Consider the following 17,076-nt stretch of genomic DNA (forward strand, 5'->3'; position numbering starts at 1 on the left):
TTATTGTGCCAAATGTATCAGCTGGCAGCACACTTGTTCAGAAATAACCCTGTATGTTCCCAAGTTACTGATATGCCCGAATCAGAGTTTCAACATCTCTCTTCTCTTTTTCTCCAGGTTGGCTCAGATTGGGACCTGAAAGAGCGCATCTTCCGCAACATGGGACATCTGCTTGGCCCTTACGACAGCCCTACCGTCATCCAGAGGTGGAGCAAGTCTGACGGCGCAAACTTCATTGTCTCCATCGTTTGGGTGGATCCCGCCAACACCATTGCCGCGTCGTACGACCTAACCGTAGAACCAGATGCGGAATTTTCCTACCACACCCCACCCTTCCAGAAACCGTTAAAACCGGGGGCGTGGCATGTTTACCTGTTACATCATTGGAAGGTTGTGGCTGAGACTGCGTTTCTGGTCGCACCAAAGGCTTACAAAAATAACAGGCCCATCACCGCAGCCGAAGCTGCTACCACTCATGCAGGGCCCTCCAACGGGACGTACATTGACAGAGACTTCATCAGCCTTAACAGCTTCCTAAAACTCAAAGACATGGAAAAGTTAGCGGCAGCCGCGAAGCTGAACAGTTGGAAAACGGGGCGGGAGTTGGAAAGTTGGATCGACCAGCTCGTGTTGGAGTTCTGGTCGGTGGCGGACGTCTGTTCCGTGGCGCCCTTCCCAACATGCAATATGGTCAAACAGTGCCAAGTGACGACGTGGAGTAGTTTCTCCCCGGACACCAAGTCTCACCTGGGGCCGGTCATGCCAGACGGCAGGATTAGGTGACACACACGGTCATTTAGTCCTGCCCAATCAAACGATAGTACAGGAAATGTCATTTAGTCCTGCCCAATCAAGTAATAGTACAGAAAATATCATTTAGTCCTGCCCAATCAAACAATAGTACAGAAAATTTCATTTAGTCCTGCCCAATCAAACAGTAGTACAGAAAATGTCATTTAGTCCTGCCCAATCAAACAATAATACAGAAAACGTCTTTCACTCCCGCCTAATCAAACAATGGTACAGAAAATGTCATTTAGTCCTGCCCAATCAAACAATAGTACAGAAAACGTCTTTCACTCCCGCCTAATCAAACAATGGTACAGAAGATGTCATTTAGTCCTGCCCAATCAATCAGTAGTACAGAAAACGTCTTTTACTACTGCAAAACAATAGTACAGAAAATGTCATTTAGTCCTGCCCAATCAAACAATAGTACAGAAAACGTCTTTCACTCCCACCTAATCAAACAATGGTACAGAAGATGTCATTTAGTCCTGCCCAATCAATCAGTAGTACAGAAAACGTCTTTTACTACTGCAAAACAATAGTACAGAAAATGTCATTTAGTCCTGCCCAATCAAACAATAGTACAGAAAATGTCTTTCACTCCCGCCTAATCAAACAATAGTACAGAAAATGTCATTTAGTCCTGCCCAATCAATCAATAGTGCAGAAAATTTTATTTAGTCCTGTCCAATCAAACAATAGTACAGAAAATGTAATTTAGTCCTGCCCAATTAAACAATAGTACAGAAAACGTCTTTCACTCCCACCTAATCAAACAATAGTACAGAAAATGTCATTTAGTCCTGCCCAGTCAATCAATAGTACAGAAAATTTTATTTAGTCCTGTCCAATCAAACAATATTACAGAATATGTCATTTAGTCCTGCCCAATCAATCAATAGTTAGTACAGAAAATTTTATCTAGTCCTGTCCAATCAAACAATAGTACAGAAAATGTAATTTAGTCCTGCCCAATCAAACAATAGTACAGAATATGTCATTTAGTCCTGCCCAATCAATCAATAGTTACTGTACAGAAAATGTCATTTTGTATCCATGATGTGAACATGCTTCAATTCTAGTTTGCTTCATCGGTAAATTAAACTGAACACCGCAAATTGAAAGACGAGTGTTATGGAATTATATATCTTTATCTACAAGTTTTGGGTATCAACCACATTTTCACTTCTAAAAATGATGACTATTTGAATAGCGATCTGTGTAAAATGTGAGTGAAAAACTCCCATCACACATCATAATGTAATTAGGTTCACAAGATTTACAAAACTTAATTGGATAATCTATTTTCATTTTTTTGTCATTCAGATACAGTATATTACAATCTACCTGCTAAACATTTGCTTTTATGAACAAGAAATAGGTTTAACCTGTTCAGATTTTACTTTTCTATAATTGATTTGGATTTATTTTTGCAACATGCATTTCCCTCCGATAATATGTACAATGATATTGATCATTCTACTGTTACTGTGTAATATGGATGTCAAATTGCCACTGCAGTTATATTGTTTTTATAAAGTATTTATGTTTAGCCTTTCTACATTCAATGGGGTCTGGGCATTTTTCGAAGGCTTAAGATGCAACAGCCTTGACTTGGGGTACTTAAGTCTTGATTTAAAGGGGTACTCAACAGCAAGTCTTCTGGCTCTGGAGATAATATTTTTCTGAATCTCCCAAAAAATTATTGTATTGGTAACGTTAACTTGACATTGAATTTGAACAAGGCAGCAGTTGCAGTATACCGGTACATCAACAATATTCAGAGTACCCCCAGATAAATTACAGGTGAAACATATTTTATCGCAAAACAAATGTTTGTCAGACTTCAGACTTTTTCCACTAGGCATTTCTGTATACTTGTATGAATTTTGTAGCCTAAGCAGCTGCATTTTTAACTTGCTTTGGGCCAAAAATTTACTTTGATCTCTGGCAATCATCCCATTGAAACCCATACTTATAAGATTTAAAAAACAGTGCCCTCAGAAAGAGTGGGTGATCTTAAGAAATCTAGGGCTGATCTTGAAAAAAATGGTTGTAGGGTTTGTGTGTGAATAGTTGTTTAGCAATTTTCAGCCTTAGCAACATAATTTTTCTGTTGGTTTAACCCAACAAATTAGCCGCAAGATGATAATGTTTCCAGTATCAAATGTGTTCTCTAGACATTTAGTTAAAGTTAAAGTCCTCCCACACCATAAGGTGTATAAGGCGGTGTCCTTCCCCGTTTCATAGCCCTGGGCCACACTGTGGTGCAATCACTGCAGCAGGGGGCTAGTCCACTGGCAGTGGAGTGTGTTTGACTTCCATACTGTTTTCAGAAGTATGTACCATTTTTATAAAGTCTTTGGTATGACTTGGTGCGCCTCTTAACCAGACATGTCCTACCCGGGCGCGAACTCTGGCCTTCTGGTTCAAAATAATTTGAACCAGATGTGGTAAGTGACAGAGGCACAGACCACTACACCACAGGAGCATGCCTTTCTCTATAGTCATACTATGTGAAAAAAAAAGATATAGCAGACATGCTTCATAAAAGTATATCTTGTATATTCCATTCACCACTGATTGACATATAAAGTCATTTAAAGCATAGTGACCCCTTCCATCACCTTCCATTAATTGTAGCAGAAGGAAACCATGTGTTCATCTAGTCATTTTCTACTGTTAAGTGGTACATGTGTATTTCTACTGGAAATTACAAGAAGAAGCTTCATCCATTCCATGGCTAGGACCATTGGTTGTCTCAAGCAAAGAGAGAAAAATTTGCCAGTATTGACAAATAAAGAAAGCAGAAACCTTTTGGAAAAGCTGATATTTCTTCAGATATGGAACTTAAGAATCAGAATAGTAAATCCAAAGAGATTTCATATTAGCCAGTTTCAAAGGGAAACTGAATTTCCTTAAAAGACAATTAAATGGACATAATTTGTAAATAATCTGGATTTACATAAGAAAAAAAGGATCAAGCTACCAGCCATCACAACTGACTGGTGGAAGATATTCTCCATACATAGGAAGCAAAGTACTATGGGTCGTTGAACTCTATAGACTCCCCGTGTGTTTGTATATTATACAGAAATATGTATGTATATATCTATATTTTTGCTGTAATAATGACAGACTAGTTTGCTGTACAAATTGAACATATGTATGTTTGCTTATGGGTGGTAGAGTGAAGTGTTTATAATCATGTGTAATGTTATGTTTTATGATTAGGTTACTGGTGCCAAACCCAATGATATGACGTGTAAAATTAATGTTACTGCCGTGGATAAAACAACAAGAATTGAAGGTAAAATGTTGACGTAGAAGAGTTAGCTTCCATAGTTATGCTTACAAGTTATTTTTAGAATCATGTTGCTTCAGTAATAATTATAACTTCTCAAGATTCCTGTATCAGTGAACATTATATCTTTTAAATGTTTTGCAATAGCTCATACAGTTGCAAGCTTGTTTTGAGAATGAAGCTTGTACCATATGCTGAATGATGTATTGATATGATACTAGTTATTGAGGCCTGTCAATTTTTTCAAATTTTATACAAGTTATACAACTCTGCATCACATATATAACACCCAGGTTCCATAACTGACTAGTAGGTTTGGACACTTTGATAACTGACTGGTAGGGGTTTGATTGGGTGATATAAACATTTATCACTATACAGACACTATACAGCTGAACCAGTAATGACTTACTGCATAAACCTCATCATTTCTAAACTTATGATTTTATGATTTAATCTGCTTCACTTGTGATTTGGTATGGACCAAGAAGTACTCTGGAAAAACAAACAAACGATTTTTATTTAAGTAATGAGTTACAACAGCCAATGTTTCAGTGTCTGTCACCTTCCTCAGGGCAATAACCGACACCTAGCTGCAGTACGAAGTAGAACCCTCAGTATAGCCCTGGGAAGGTGACAGACTGTCATTCAAAGGGTTGGCTGTTGTAACTTATTGGTTGTTGAAAAAAAAACTTTGTTTTTCTGTCATTTACCAACCTGATGTGAGGTTTATCAGGCACTGAATACTGAAAACCCTGTTTTCGTGCATAGAAAGTCTTTAAAACCTTTTTGCAGTGAAAGTCTCTCACCAGTAGTAACATCAGATACATACATGGAAGGGGGGTTATTATGTATTTTCCAACCTGATGCAAAACATTATCAAAATATTGTTGTAAAGATTAGGAACTGGAAAATGCTGACATGTAAATTTACTACAACAGACCTTTCAGGAAATAATGGGAAAGCTGGCAACTTTGATATCAGTATTTTTCTGATAATAGCCTAGGTTTTGGACATACAGTGATCAATGTCATACCACCCCTTAAAAGTGTGAAACTAGTGTCAAATTACAGTATCTGTTTAGTACTCACTGTGAAATGGTATCAATTATCATAATTTCACTGAGTACCCTAAAACTGCCAAATTTGAATAACGATGTTATCCACTCCTTCTGAAAAACACCTGGATATCTAAAGTGTGCATACCTAGGGGATTACTGATGCTGCGTTAGTAGATATCCTTGAATTTGTTGTTTTCTAACGTGGCCACAGTAATTCCCTAGATGTCTTAGGGTACCCTGTGGAATTATGGCAGTTGACAGCACAGCGTGGGTAGCTGTATAAGTACATTATGTAGGGTTAGTGTTACTATATTCGTCTGTGTAGATTCCAAGGATGGTTTGTCTATTGCCAAATAAAATACCATCTTTTACATGAAGGTACCACTAGTGTAAGGAAGCGGTCAAATTTTCACTCCATTTTAATGTTATTGTTGGCAGTGTGAAATGTGAAAAGTATGTTTTGCTGCTAGTATATCTAGATTTATTGTATTAGATATAGATAGAAAGCTGTGTAACAGTTGTTCTAGCATTGTTGTACAAGTGACACAGCAAGTAACATTATTGTAACATTGCAATTTCGTTTTTTGTTTTTCCAAAAATGAGAGTTTGTTTGAAATGCTTGATATATCTATAATTTGTTGGAATACTAGTTTCAGATAGATGCTGAGAATTATGTAACATTGTGGCTATTTGTTTTAGAGCAACAGTTTAATGCCGCAAACCTCAAATTATGTTACAAACTGAAGAAGAAAATAGTTGTTATATCAGTAACATATAGTAAGTGAAGAATATAGCAGGAAATGTTTCTTATGGCAGTTTGTATGTGCAGAAAATGTAATAAGTAATGTACTTGTACAAAGACACTGTATACACGAGGCCTTATGAAACAGCTGAACACACAGAAAAATTTGACACATTGATCTTGTGTTTCATCCATGTGTCATACTCATGATTTATTTATTACTCATGAAGTATAATTGCACCTATGTTTGTACATAGGTGTTTCACTGTGTGTGGATAGTGTTTAGCACCAGATAGAGGTGTGTTTAACTGTGTGTGGGTCATGTTCAGGGACAGGTGTGTTTACCTGGGTGTGGATGGCGTTCAACACCAAGGACAGGTGTGCCGGCTTCTGTGTAGATGGTGTTCAGGCATGCTTGTTGGTGTGTGGATGGCATTCAGCACCAAAGACAGGTGTGCCGGCTTGTGTGTAGATGGTGTTCAGGCATGCTTGTTGGTGTGTGGATGGCGTTCAGCACCAAGGACAGGTGTGTCGGCTTGTGTGTAGATGGTGTTCAGGCATGCTTGTTGGTGTGTGGATGGCGTTCAGCACCAAGGACAGGTGTGTCGGCTTGTGTGTAGATGGTGTTCAGGCAGGCTTGTTGGTTTGTGGATGGCGTTCAGCACCAAGGACAGGTGTGTCGGCTTGTGTGTAGATGGTGTTCAGGCATGCTTGTTGGTTTGTGGATGGCGTTCAGCACCAAGGACAGGTGTGTCGGCTTGTGTGTAGATGGTGTTCAGGCAGGCTTGTTGGTTTGTGGATGGCGTTCAGCACCAGGAACAGGTGTGCCGGGTTGTGAGTAGATGGGGTTCAGGCATGCTTGTTTGTGTGTGGATGGCGTTCAGCACCATGGACAGGCGTGTTTACCTATCTGAAGATCGTGTTCAGCACCAGGGACAGGTATATTTGCTTTTGTATGAATGGTATTCAGGGACAGATGTGTGTGGCCGGTGATTTGTATGCCATTGCATGATTAACTGTTCTTAGATAGACAGGGATTTAACTGACTCATCTTACATGAGCATTTCACCTGAGTAGGTTCCAGGTCCATGATGTAGAAGGTGTGGCATGGGTATTTATGTCCTTTGAACTGGAAATCTGTCAGCAAAGTCTTCTGGAATATCATGGAGTGATGTGTTAATAGCTGTCTGGTGAACCCCAAACACTTCATCAATTATTCATCGGAGTGGCCATAAAATAGATTATCATAAAAATCAACATTAAATGAAAACCAAAGTTTGTAAGGGGTCTTACAGAAGCCGTGGTCTGTTTCACTTTGGAGTGAGGTACTTCGTACGCAATTCACATGTCACACTTTGCTGCAGTGCATTGTTTTATTACAGACTTATCCGTCTTCAAACGCAAAAGCGTGTAACAAATGCACCAATTATAGTGTCTCGTCAGTGCTTTGTGTTTGTGTAGCGTTAGTAGAAACACCTAACGTTACGTCAACCCAATATTTTATACGGTCAGGCGGCTACAATTGGCATATCGGTAACATACGTTTCCACGGGTGTCTACTGCGTCGTTCCGGCATTTGGAAACACCTCAGACAGTGAAGGGGAGCCAGGTACGAGTATTTTCAGGCAACCTAAAACCCAGTGCTATTCTGCTGCTATCTTTCGTTTAGCAGCATTCTGTGTTTCTTATGAAAGTAATCGAGGAGGACGTAGGACGTCAGGAGGATGAACTTAGCTCGGACATGCTCGACAGGGACTTGTGAGATACTGGTGCCACCTCACAGAGGATGAACTGAACTGAACGGTGTCACTTATAAAAACTACTGGGCGAGTTTATATGTTTATATTGCATACCAGGTAAACCGCCCTATGGTGTAACACACCAGGTTTGTACTGAACAGTACAAGCTGCATGTCCATACAGATTCATTTGATCAACCCTCACTGGGATGGACCTCTACTCAGAAGTGTGATAGTGCTCGATGTACGTCTGTCCTCCAACATAGGACCTCCATTTAACATCTTATCCGAGGGACGTCTCTAGCCGAATCATTTTTTACCTAGGCCGAGTTTGGGAATTGGTGTTAAGTGCCTTTCCCAAGGGCACAGCATTGTGGTCTGCTGGGGATTCGAACTCAGAACCTTTAGATTTTAAGTCAGCAACCGAACCACAAGACCTTGACACGACGTTATAACGTCTTTAACCGTTGGTAACGTTGTTGAGGTCTTTAGCAGACTTTATAATATGATGATTTTAGGGCGCAGGTTATGATTCTGGGATGCAGGTTAAGCTCTGTATAGGAGAATTGGTTAAAACACGCGATTTCTGTATTTCAGGCCACAAAACAATTGTGACGCACGATGGGTTTGGTAGCTATTTTGATGATACTGGCGTGCCTTGTCAACCTTGGTGTATCTGGTGAGTACGGAAAGTTGGGTAAACGGGATTGAAACTTGTAACGTTACATATTGAATTTCTATAAATATTGTAGTGAACGAGGAAGTTATGAATGCATAGTGAAGCATGGGCTAGCTTTATCTTTACTCTTGACTATTAACAGATAACTTAAAGGAAACATTTTTCAACTCATCAGTGCTGGTGGATAAGGACGAAAAATGTCACTCGATAACTACGATGTAACGGTACAAAGTCATACCAGACCTAACGTTGTTACATGGCATGTGCTCTCTAGCAATTTGTAAAAGAGTCAGACTTGTCAGGGATGTTCGTTGCGTTGTGATCAGCGCTGACATTTATATCTTAACAGAGTGTGAGAACGGTGGTACGTTTAGGACACAAAATCGCCGTACAATCGAAACGGACAATCACCCGGCACCGTACCCACGGGAACCCTGTACCTGGACGCTGGAGGTGAACCAGGGCTCGGTCGTCCTCCTGACCTTCGACACTTTGGACATCTGGCCGTGGACAAGCCGAGGTTGTACCGGTGACTCTGTAACTATCTACGACGGAGACAGCCAAGGCACCAAACTTGGTAAGAACATATCAAGATTAATTTCATTATCACAATCTTCACCGCATACAACTTGTCACCGAGGAGGGGAGTCATAATTATTTCTGTCTGTTGCTTGATAAAGGAAGTTAGAAATGATACATTGTCAGTATCAAACGTGACATCACTGCCTGTATGACACCCTTACGTGCAGGGGAGTTCTGTGGCGCGGTCGTCCCGCCTGCCTTACTGTCCACCGGGAACAACATGACTGTCGTTATGGAGGTGGGAAACTACGAGGCCGGCTTCACGGGCTTCTCAGCTACATTCGAACGAGCTCAACCGGGTACGTGGGTTCAGAAGATACAGATATCAAAATATTGTACTTTCGTGGGTTAAAGAAAAGGAAGGTATAAAGATTCCGTAGATTTAAGAATCAAAAGATGTACAGTTTGATACTGTAATACTTTCGTGGGTTCAAATGATTCAGATACAAAAGTTATTATCATTTTTGCTGTCTAAAGTTAGCATCGTTTTGGTATCTAAAGTAATTGTAACGTTACCGTTTAAGAGATTTCAACAATATATTCATATACTGCTGATTCAGCTTTTCATATTTTATTCCACCGGCAGGTGAGATAACTTTCACGTCACATGAAATATGTCAGATGTTACATCATTTTCTACAAAGTTGCATTCTACCAGAGACCACACCCTGTTTAGACACAGTTGAAAGAGAAGATAGGAGCACTGCGACTGTCACTGGTCATTTTACAGCCTGTTGCACATAACGTGATGTGTGCCTGCCGTAACACTTAGTGGGCGGAGTGCTCAACAGTTAGGTTTTGGGTAATCTCCAAGCAGATCCACAAGGGGCGCGAAAATCGTATATGCTAGCCAGAGAAGGTCCAGTCAGCCAGAGAAGCTCCAGCCAGCCCCTCTGGCTGACTGGACCTTCTCTGGCTAGCATATACGATTTTCGCGCCCCGTGTGGATCTGCTTGGAGATTAGGTTTTGGGCCTAGCACTCGGCACTCGTAAGACGGAGTATGGAAGATGAACTCTCAGTGCTACCAGCAGGCTGTACAAATAGTAGTCCCTACCGTCTACAACTATTATGCCATAGGGCTAAGAATTGGAGATGGGCACTCCCATATACACTATATGTATGGAAAGGACGTTTGACTAAAAAGCCAATATTTGTAAGCAAATACAGGATATTTCTCTTCATATCCCTTTCATGAAAAGATGGACCGTTCTAATATCAATCCTTACACTGTAATTCAATAATGGAGGGGAGGGGCTAGCCACCTCTATATGTATAAGAAAATATGTTACATATTTTGTACCCTGCTACAGAAACAGCAAGGAAACCTGCTGACCTACATGTATGTGCCACAAGAATCAAGAGTGGACTCTGACAGGCATACCTTTTCCATAATGAACCATTCCAAAACAAAACACACACTAAAAATAGACTTTTCCATAAGCAAATGTCTTCTCCATGCAAGAATGGACATTTCTGGTCTAAAATGTCCAAATATCTCAAAATGAACAATTCTGAAGTGGTGTTTGCCAGAAGTGTGAATTACATCCTGCTGGCATATCCTAGGCATACATGTGGGTTTCAACAAGGCCTCCTTGGTTTTAATGCCAAAGCACAAGAGTAGAAAGTATGCATTTTTGGTCTAAAAATGGCAAAAAATCCCCAAACAAATAATTTTCAAGTGATGTATGCTTAAAGTGTAAATGCTGTCCTGTGGGCATGTGTCCAACGCCCCCTGTACAAAATTTCAGGTCATTTGCTTATATTACCGGGCACTGGAGGCCAAAAATACAATGTACATTTTTTTGTCTAAAAATGGCTATACATGTAGTCTCCTGGCACATAATGTATTGGGATGGACTCTTATCATATTCACTGTATACAACCAGAAAAAATACTACCAGAAAGAAATTTAGGCAGTTGGACAAGTTTTTGTGGATTGGTATCTCCCATCAGTGATTACAATGTATCTTATTGAGTACTTGTGATAGTAATCACAATGACAACATGGTCACATGCTTAACCTACTGAACCTTCTTGAACTCTTCCACAGGCTGGGACTCAGGTTGTAACGACCTATCGTCCTGGACTCAGTCCAAAAGGGGCGCCATCGCATCCATGTTCTATGGGGCTGAGAACTACGTCAATGATGCCTACTGTAGGTGGACAATCACAGTTGTCACAGGAAAATCCATCCGCTTGACTTTTCCAAGAAACTTTGAAGTCGAAACGGCACTTGACTGCAGTGGAGCAGACAACCTGATGGTCTCTGCAAATGGCATGGAGATAGGTAGCTTCTTCTGTTCCCACTCCTCCATCAAGCACATTGAAAGATTTCCTATACAACACACAACGCACAACAGTAATGTTATGAAATTTTCATAATCTACATGCTGTATATTCAGTTTGTTACTAGGTCCCTCACACGCTGTCTTCTGTCAGCTGCATGTACATGTACATTGTATATACAATTAACCAATAAAGTCTATTCTTTCTTACAGCTGAGGGTAGAAGGTACAAATCCGATGGATCTTTTTAACATTTAATGTTATTGGTGATACTTAGGAGAAAAGGTTTCACATCAAGCTGATTCAGAAGTATAATGTGTACATTGTGTGAATCTGGTAACATGTAAAATCAACCCTCATGATTCTATCTGGTATCCTAAGGCCTCTACATGAAACAAGTGCTTTAATTTGAAAAAGCTGGCATTTGGCGGGTCAGGGTCAAATAACAAGTTCCCTGATGACAGGATGATCCTGTCAACAGTGGGGATCCTGTCAACAGTGGGAAAATGTGTACTGTTGACAGGACCTTTAAGTATATATTTGGTCTCATGGCCGAATGCTGAAAATTTCAATGGTCACGGGTGGTGAAACACTTTGTCAAGATGCTAACTGTAGGCCAGCTTCTGTCACTGAGATGTCAAGAGATAAACCCCCTAAGAATGGTGCCAAAATATTTTCAGATTCCTTAAAATCCCGAGCAAGACTAGAAAGGAAACATTTTCGAGAAAATACAAGATATTTCCCTTCCATTAATAAAGGAAGTATGAAATATAATGTTTCTGCATCGCGCACATTCTGTTGTATTCACATTTCCCAAATATGACATCCGTAGCATTTACTGTAAGGGATATATGAAGTTTCTGCATAAATCATGCAAATGAGGTCCTCATTAGCGTAATGCACCTCAAATATGACATCCGTGGCATTAACCGTATAGTAGTAGTAGTAGTAGTATCCGGTATTTTGATTAAACTGCTGTTGGGGTCCCTGACACGGGTGGGCAGCAGCTGGCTAGTCGTCACACCCCTCTTCCATGCAGCTCTGTCCAGGGGGTTAACGCTGGTAAGGCCGCACACCTTCATGTCCTTCCTGACACACTCCATCCACGATTTCCTAGGTCTACCTCGACCGTACGGGAAACAAAGTTTTTGGTTGAATTATACAAATGAGGTTATCATTAGCATAATACGCATTCAGGTGTATTCACCTGCCTTAATGGTACCTACACCTCCAATTACCATAGATAAAATATTAAAGTTTCTGCATTACCAGCAAGGTTGGCAGGAGACAACCAACCAAACTACCAAAAAAATCTTGGTCTCAGAAGCATTTGGCCTGAGGTGTTATACTGTTGAACACCTGGATATCTGAAGTGTGCAGACCTTGGGGATTATTGAAGATGCATCAGCAGATCCCTTTAAATTCACTAAGATTTATTTCTTCTTAAATGTGGCTGTACCAAGTGGACTTTAGATTGTACTATGATTGTTCCTCAGGGACATACTGTGGTTCCAGCAAAGCCAACACAGGTCCTTCAGACATTCTGTCCTGCTTCCATGAGATGACAGTTGAGTTCACCACTGACTCAGTCGGGACGTTACCGGGCTTCATTGCTGAGTTCTTTGAAACAGGTACATGACAGAGAATGGGCAGCTAGGAGGAAAATACAGAATGAAGTTACTGTAGCAATAGTCTCAATGTTGTCTTGTAATGATGATCACAATGGGTTATAACAGTTTTGCATATTAGATTTATAAGCTCCAATCGTATTTACATGTATGATGACAATCCATTTCCGATACCTGTAGCAAGCTGAAATTGCACACGTTAATCTTTACAGGTAGCAAAGTTATTTTCATTTCTTAACTACATACATGTAGTTATTAGTCCTTTAATACCTGAAATTTGTGTCAACTTTTGTTTCTCTTGGTCTATGATAAATACGTCTTCAGAAGTTTTCTAATGAACACACCACATATTAAGGACCCTGACTGAATTTAACCTGCACCATCATCACACCTCACTCCATCCTAACAGCTGTAAAAGAACAACTACAAACTTTAATGCTTCAAAAATTAAACTTATCATGACTGTGATAACATTGACGACCCGCCCCAGTGAAAGACTGGAAAGCGGCGGAGATGATGATGATATCATGTGACCTACAGCAATATGTCATGTGAAATTTCAGCTTTCTACAATAACGGAAGGGGGGTTAGGGAGAACCAAATTGTATTATCAGTTTTGTAACATTATTTTAACTGTCTGGATAGACTGTCTAACTACCACGACGGTCCGTCCTGGTGGCTGGGTGTCTGGGTCAGCTGTTACTGGTAGCGGGGGTTCAGGAGATGCAGCTACAGCTGGTGGGAACACTATTACAGCTGCTGTCACAACCTTGGAAGTTACAACACCTGCACAAACAACTACACCATCCCCATCCTCCACGTCAAAAAGGCTGTTCACTGCATCAACAAGGAGGCAACCAACAACAACCTCTGCACCAACAACTAATGTTACATCAATGGCACCAACATCAACCATCCCAGTGTCTACTACTGCAAAGACTACAACAGGTAAATAAATCCAACCAGCTGTAAAGTAAATTTCTTTCCAATCTGCATTTTTCAACAGGTCATGTGATTGGTTTACAACTTCATCATAGTGACCTCCTCCGCAATGAAGCAGCAGGATTGTCTCGGTTTCGTTGATTTTTTAGTAAACCGTATCGTGATACCAAACAAGCTATTCGGATTAAATAAAGGCTTGAAATAACTATACATATTTGTTAAGCTATACTTTTCCCTCAAGACATACATTTTGTATATATGTAAGGCCACAGCATGTAAATTTTATGGATGACAAGTCATCCTCTGCAGACTACTAATTTAGTGCACACGTTCGAAAAAAATATCCACATTTTCAAACTTGTCATACCATAAAGTATGTAAGAAGAATTGAAGCGATAAAACATGGTATTACGATCTACATAATTCTTACCCCTGTATTCAGTAAAACAGTAACTTACACTCAACATTAAAATCATTCTAAATTTAGATCTGGGTTTATATAGCACATCAAGAACGCAGAAATAAGGTTTCCGTACACTGGGCACTGGAGTTTCCCGAGTCAAGCGGCAGATTGACTGTGACTTATAATGCTGGCTCTGCTCACTTCATCTCAACTGAAATTCTCTCTGCTATTGCTGTCCTGTCTGTCTGTCTGAATTTCTGTGCCTCAGAAATCCCCACCTTTTTATCTGTCTTCAAAAGCCAGCTAGATAATAAAATTGAAAAATTGAAAAAAAATTGGTCTACTCAAACCGGGTAACATTAGTTACTTCATCTGACCCCGTTATCGGATTTGTTAGTACTTCACTTCATTCATGAAAAGCACATCGGATTACACGTTATTGATAATAATGGCACAGCAATAACAGACAGACTAATTCCAATTCCAAGTTTGGTATAAGGGCTGCACTGTGTCCTCTTGTACATGTAAGTTTGTGACGAGGAGCAAACTTACACATGTATTACAGCTTGCATACACAATAATTGTGCAACACATTTGTGCTGATTTTTCACCATTCCTACATGTGCAAATGTCTTCTTTACGGCATCTAGAACATTGTTGCAATCATTGAAACTTACAGACGTTTGAAACATATTGCCCCGTTTTCGGTATATTGACCATTGCCAAAGGATAAAAAAATTATTGTTTTTTATTTCAAAATTAGGCGTAAAAATCAATGTGCTCGCTGATGTCATCCATTGATTTTACTTGCTGTGGCCTAAGGGGAAAAGATTTAGACTTTCAAGTTAAAACATTTGAACCTGGCCTTCCTTTCTTGTACTATTACAGTTTGTTGCTTTTTTAAAATTTCTATGACTTGAAACTCTTCACCAGATACATATACATGTACTGTGCACAGGCATAGTGAGAAAACAATGCATGCTGTAAAGTACAAACAAATGTCTCAACTGAAGGGAAAGGATAAAATAACTCTGCATTCGTATAAACATTTATGTCCCTTAGTCATTTGCTTTAATATAGAGAGACTACAATAATAGATAATTGTGACAACAACTGTATCATCACATCTTCTGCTCCATGACAGAAATGTCCTTTCTCTTGCCAGCTGGGAGAAATCCCATCCCACGGCCCAAACCGTCCGTACAGTCATGGATCCTGCCAGCCGTGGTGGGGGGGGTGTTGCTTGCTGTGGTACTGATCATCACGTGTTGCTGTTTTGGGTGTTGTGGAGAGGACGATAGCGAGGAAGAGTCAAGAATCTACGAGAAATTCCGGACTGTCAATCAGAGCCCGCCTCCACAAGATAGACCCGGAAATTTCCGTATCCCTGATATGGAACTTCAGTAGTATATTTGTTAATATATGATAAATCAATACAATATACAATTATGAACTGATGTGTACATAAACAGAGACAAAGCCACAGATTCCCTACTGGATAACTCATTTTGTCTTGAATGGCATAAGGAGTGACGGAGACTAGGTTTCACTTGCATAAGATATGTCACAAGTTAAAGACTGAATATTGTACTATGTTTGTTTGCAAGTTTGTGAGGATGTATAGTCTGTTTAGTAGATAATATCATCAGACAGACTCATTTGTCTAATTTGTTATTCAAAGACTGCAAAGTGTTTTCAACCTGTCTTAAGCCTGAAGTGTTTGGTTTCTCTAAGTATGTTGATATAACGTTATATTTTGCTTTGTCATGAGCGCTCTTCCTCAATTTTTGAAACAGGTAGACGACTAAGTTTTCCTATATAATGCTACTATAATACTACTACAGCGAAATCCAGGACTTTTTAAAAACAATCTGGCAAATCAATAAAACATCCTTTTTTCTGTTATTTGTCATCATAGATTAGAATTTTAGAAGACCCCCGTGACGTAGAGACTGGCAGTATTTTTGGGCGGCACAACCATTTTCAGCCAAGAGAATACTCTTCAAAATGATCTTGCTGCTAATTACCTTTATAAAGCAGCTGTTGTTCGTTTCTTGGTTCGAAGAGAGTGCTTAAGATATTAACTTGTCTAGGCACACAAAAGATCACGACAAAATGGCTGTTAAGTTCCAAATGGCTAAGTCGCAAGCAATGCTTTAATGTTCCAGCAAACGAACACCGTAGTTCAAATCCTCCCATTCTGGGGTGGAAAGTTTGTGTATATGTTGTTGTCTTCGAATGCAGGGTTATCGAAGCATTTCAGACAGTGTTCTGAACACATTGGTTTGTCAAATTGCATTTCTGGCAGTATTAATGATGTTGCATCTAGCATATATCCCCAAATACCTCATTTAAAAAAAATCCTGCATATATGTGAAATTCCGGATTTAGGTGAAGTAAAGTTTCATGTGTGGCAAGGGAAACCTCCCACGCAAGATGAAAACTTTGACTGGCAAGAAATCTCATGTTGGATGAAAATGATGATCAATAAATTAATCAAAAAGTTTTTAATCCAAATTTTCAACTTTGCAGCAAGACCCCCAAAATAAAAATCAGCATTATTTCTGTATAACAAACTGTCTTTTAGGGTCAAAACTGGCTAAACACATTTGCAGTCTTTGACCACCTGAAACTGTGAAATTCACTTGAAAATACTAAAAAAAATTGATTTATGTCTCAAAACACTTGATTTCAAGCCACATTTTCGACTTAAAGGCAAAACACCAGACAATGACATTTTTGTATATACATTTTAAGAAACCATCTTTTTGGATTAAAAACATGCTAATAATAATATTATAGGATGTTTGGGTTTGTGACAATGCAATGTCTAGTCGACATTGTCAACAAGCTAACACAGATGGCTGACCAGAGAGGTACCATCACAAGCCTTGTAACGACTGACTTCTCTAAGGCGTTTGAT

At 39.7% G+C, this 17,076-nt stretch overlaps 2 protein-coding genes across 3 annotated transcripts in view; both read left to right on the top strand.

The window, feature by feature from the left end:
- Positions 1-6,073, top strand: part of LOC136439605 (xylosyltransferase 1-like) — a 49,459-nt gene extending 43,386 nt beyond the window's left edge. Inside the window, exon 9 of the mRNA XM_066435054.1 lies at positions 118-6,073. Within this exon, the coding sequence (XP_066291151.1) occupies positions 118-783 (666 nt within the window). The 3' untranslated portion in view covers positions 784-6,073. The remainder of the gene's footprint in view (positions 1-117) is intronic.
- A 99-nt stretch (positions 6,074-6,172) lies between these two features.
- LOC136439599 (procollagen C-endopeptidase enhancer 2-like) lies at positions 6,173-16,053 on the top strand. Of its 2 annotated transcripts, none has more exons than XM_066435039.1 (8): positions 6,173-7,751; positions 8,231-8,312; positions 8,662-8,889; positions 9,062-9,193; positions 10,946-11,182; positions 12,677-12,811; positions 13,454-13,756; positions 15,319-16,053. In XM_066435039.1, exons 2-8 carry the CDS (start codon positions 8,255-8,257, stop codon positions 15,558-15,560), a joined length of 1,335 nt encoding a protein of 444 aa, XP_066291136.1. In that variant the 5' UTR covers positions 6,173-7,751; positions 8,231-8,254; the 3' UTR covers positions 15,561-16,053. The 2 variants fall into 2 exon arrangements, with proteins under 2 accessions (XP_066291136.1, XP_066291137.1); XM_066435040.1 differs by having other exon boundaries at positions 6,173-7,504.
- Positions 16,054-17,076: the final 1,023 nt, after the last annotated feature.

This window comes from Branchiostoma lanceolatum, chromosome 8 (genome assembly GCF_035083965.1).
Source record: "Branchiostoma lanceolatum isolate klBraLanc5 chromosome 8, klBraLanc5.hap2, whole genome shotgun sequence".
Taxonomy (NCBI): domain Eukaryota; kingdom Metazoa; phylum Chordata; class Leptocardii; order Amphioxiformes; family Branchiostomatidae; genus Branchiostoma; species Branchiostoma lanceolatum.

What these genes read in the sequence shown, in the direction of transcription:
- LOC136439599 (XM_066435039.1), top strand. Translation starts at nt 8,255, where the DNA reads ATGGGTTTGGTAGCTATTTTGATGATACTGGCGTGCCTTGTCAACCTT. An exon ending in TGTCAACCTTGGTGTATCTG is followed by an intron (nt 8,313 to 8,661) that starts GTGAGTACGGAA and finishes ATATCTTAACAG; the next exon opens with AGTGTGAGAACGGTGGTACG. An exon ending in TGCAAATGGCATGGAGATAG is followed by an intron (nt 11,183 to 12,676) that starts GTAGCTTCTTCT and finishes ATTGTTCCTCAG; the next exon opens with GGACATACTGTGGTTCCAGC.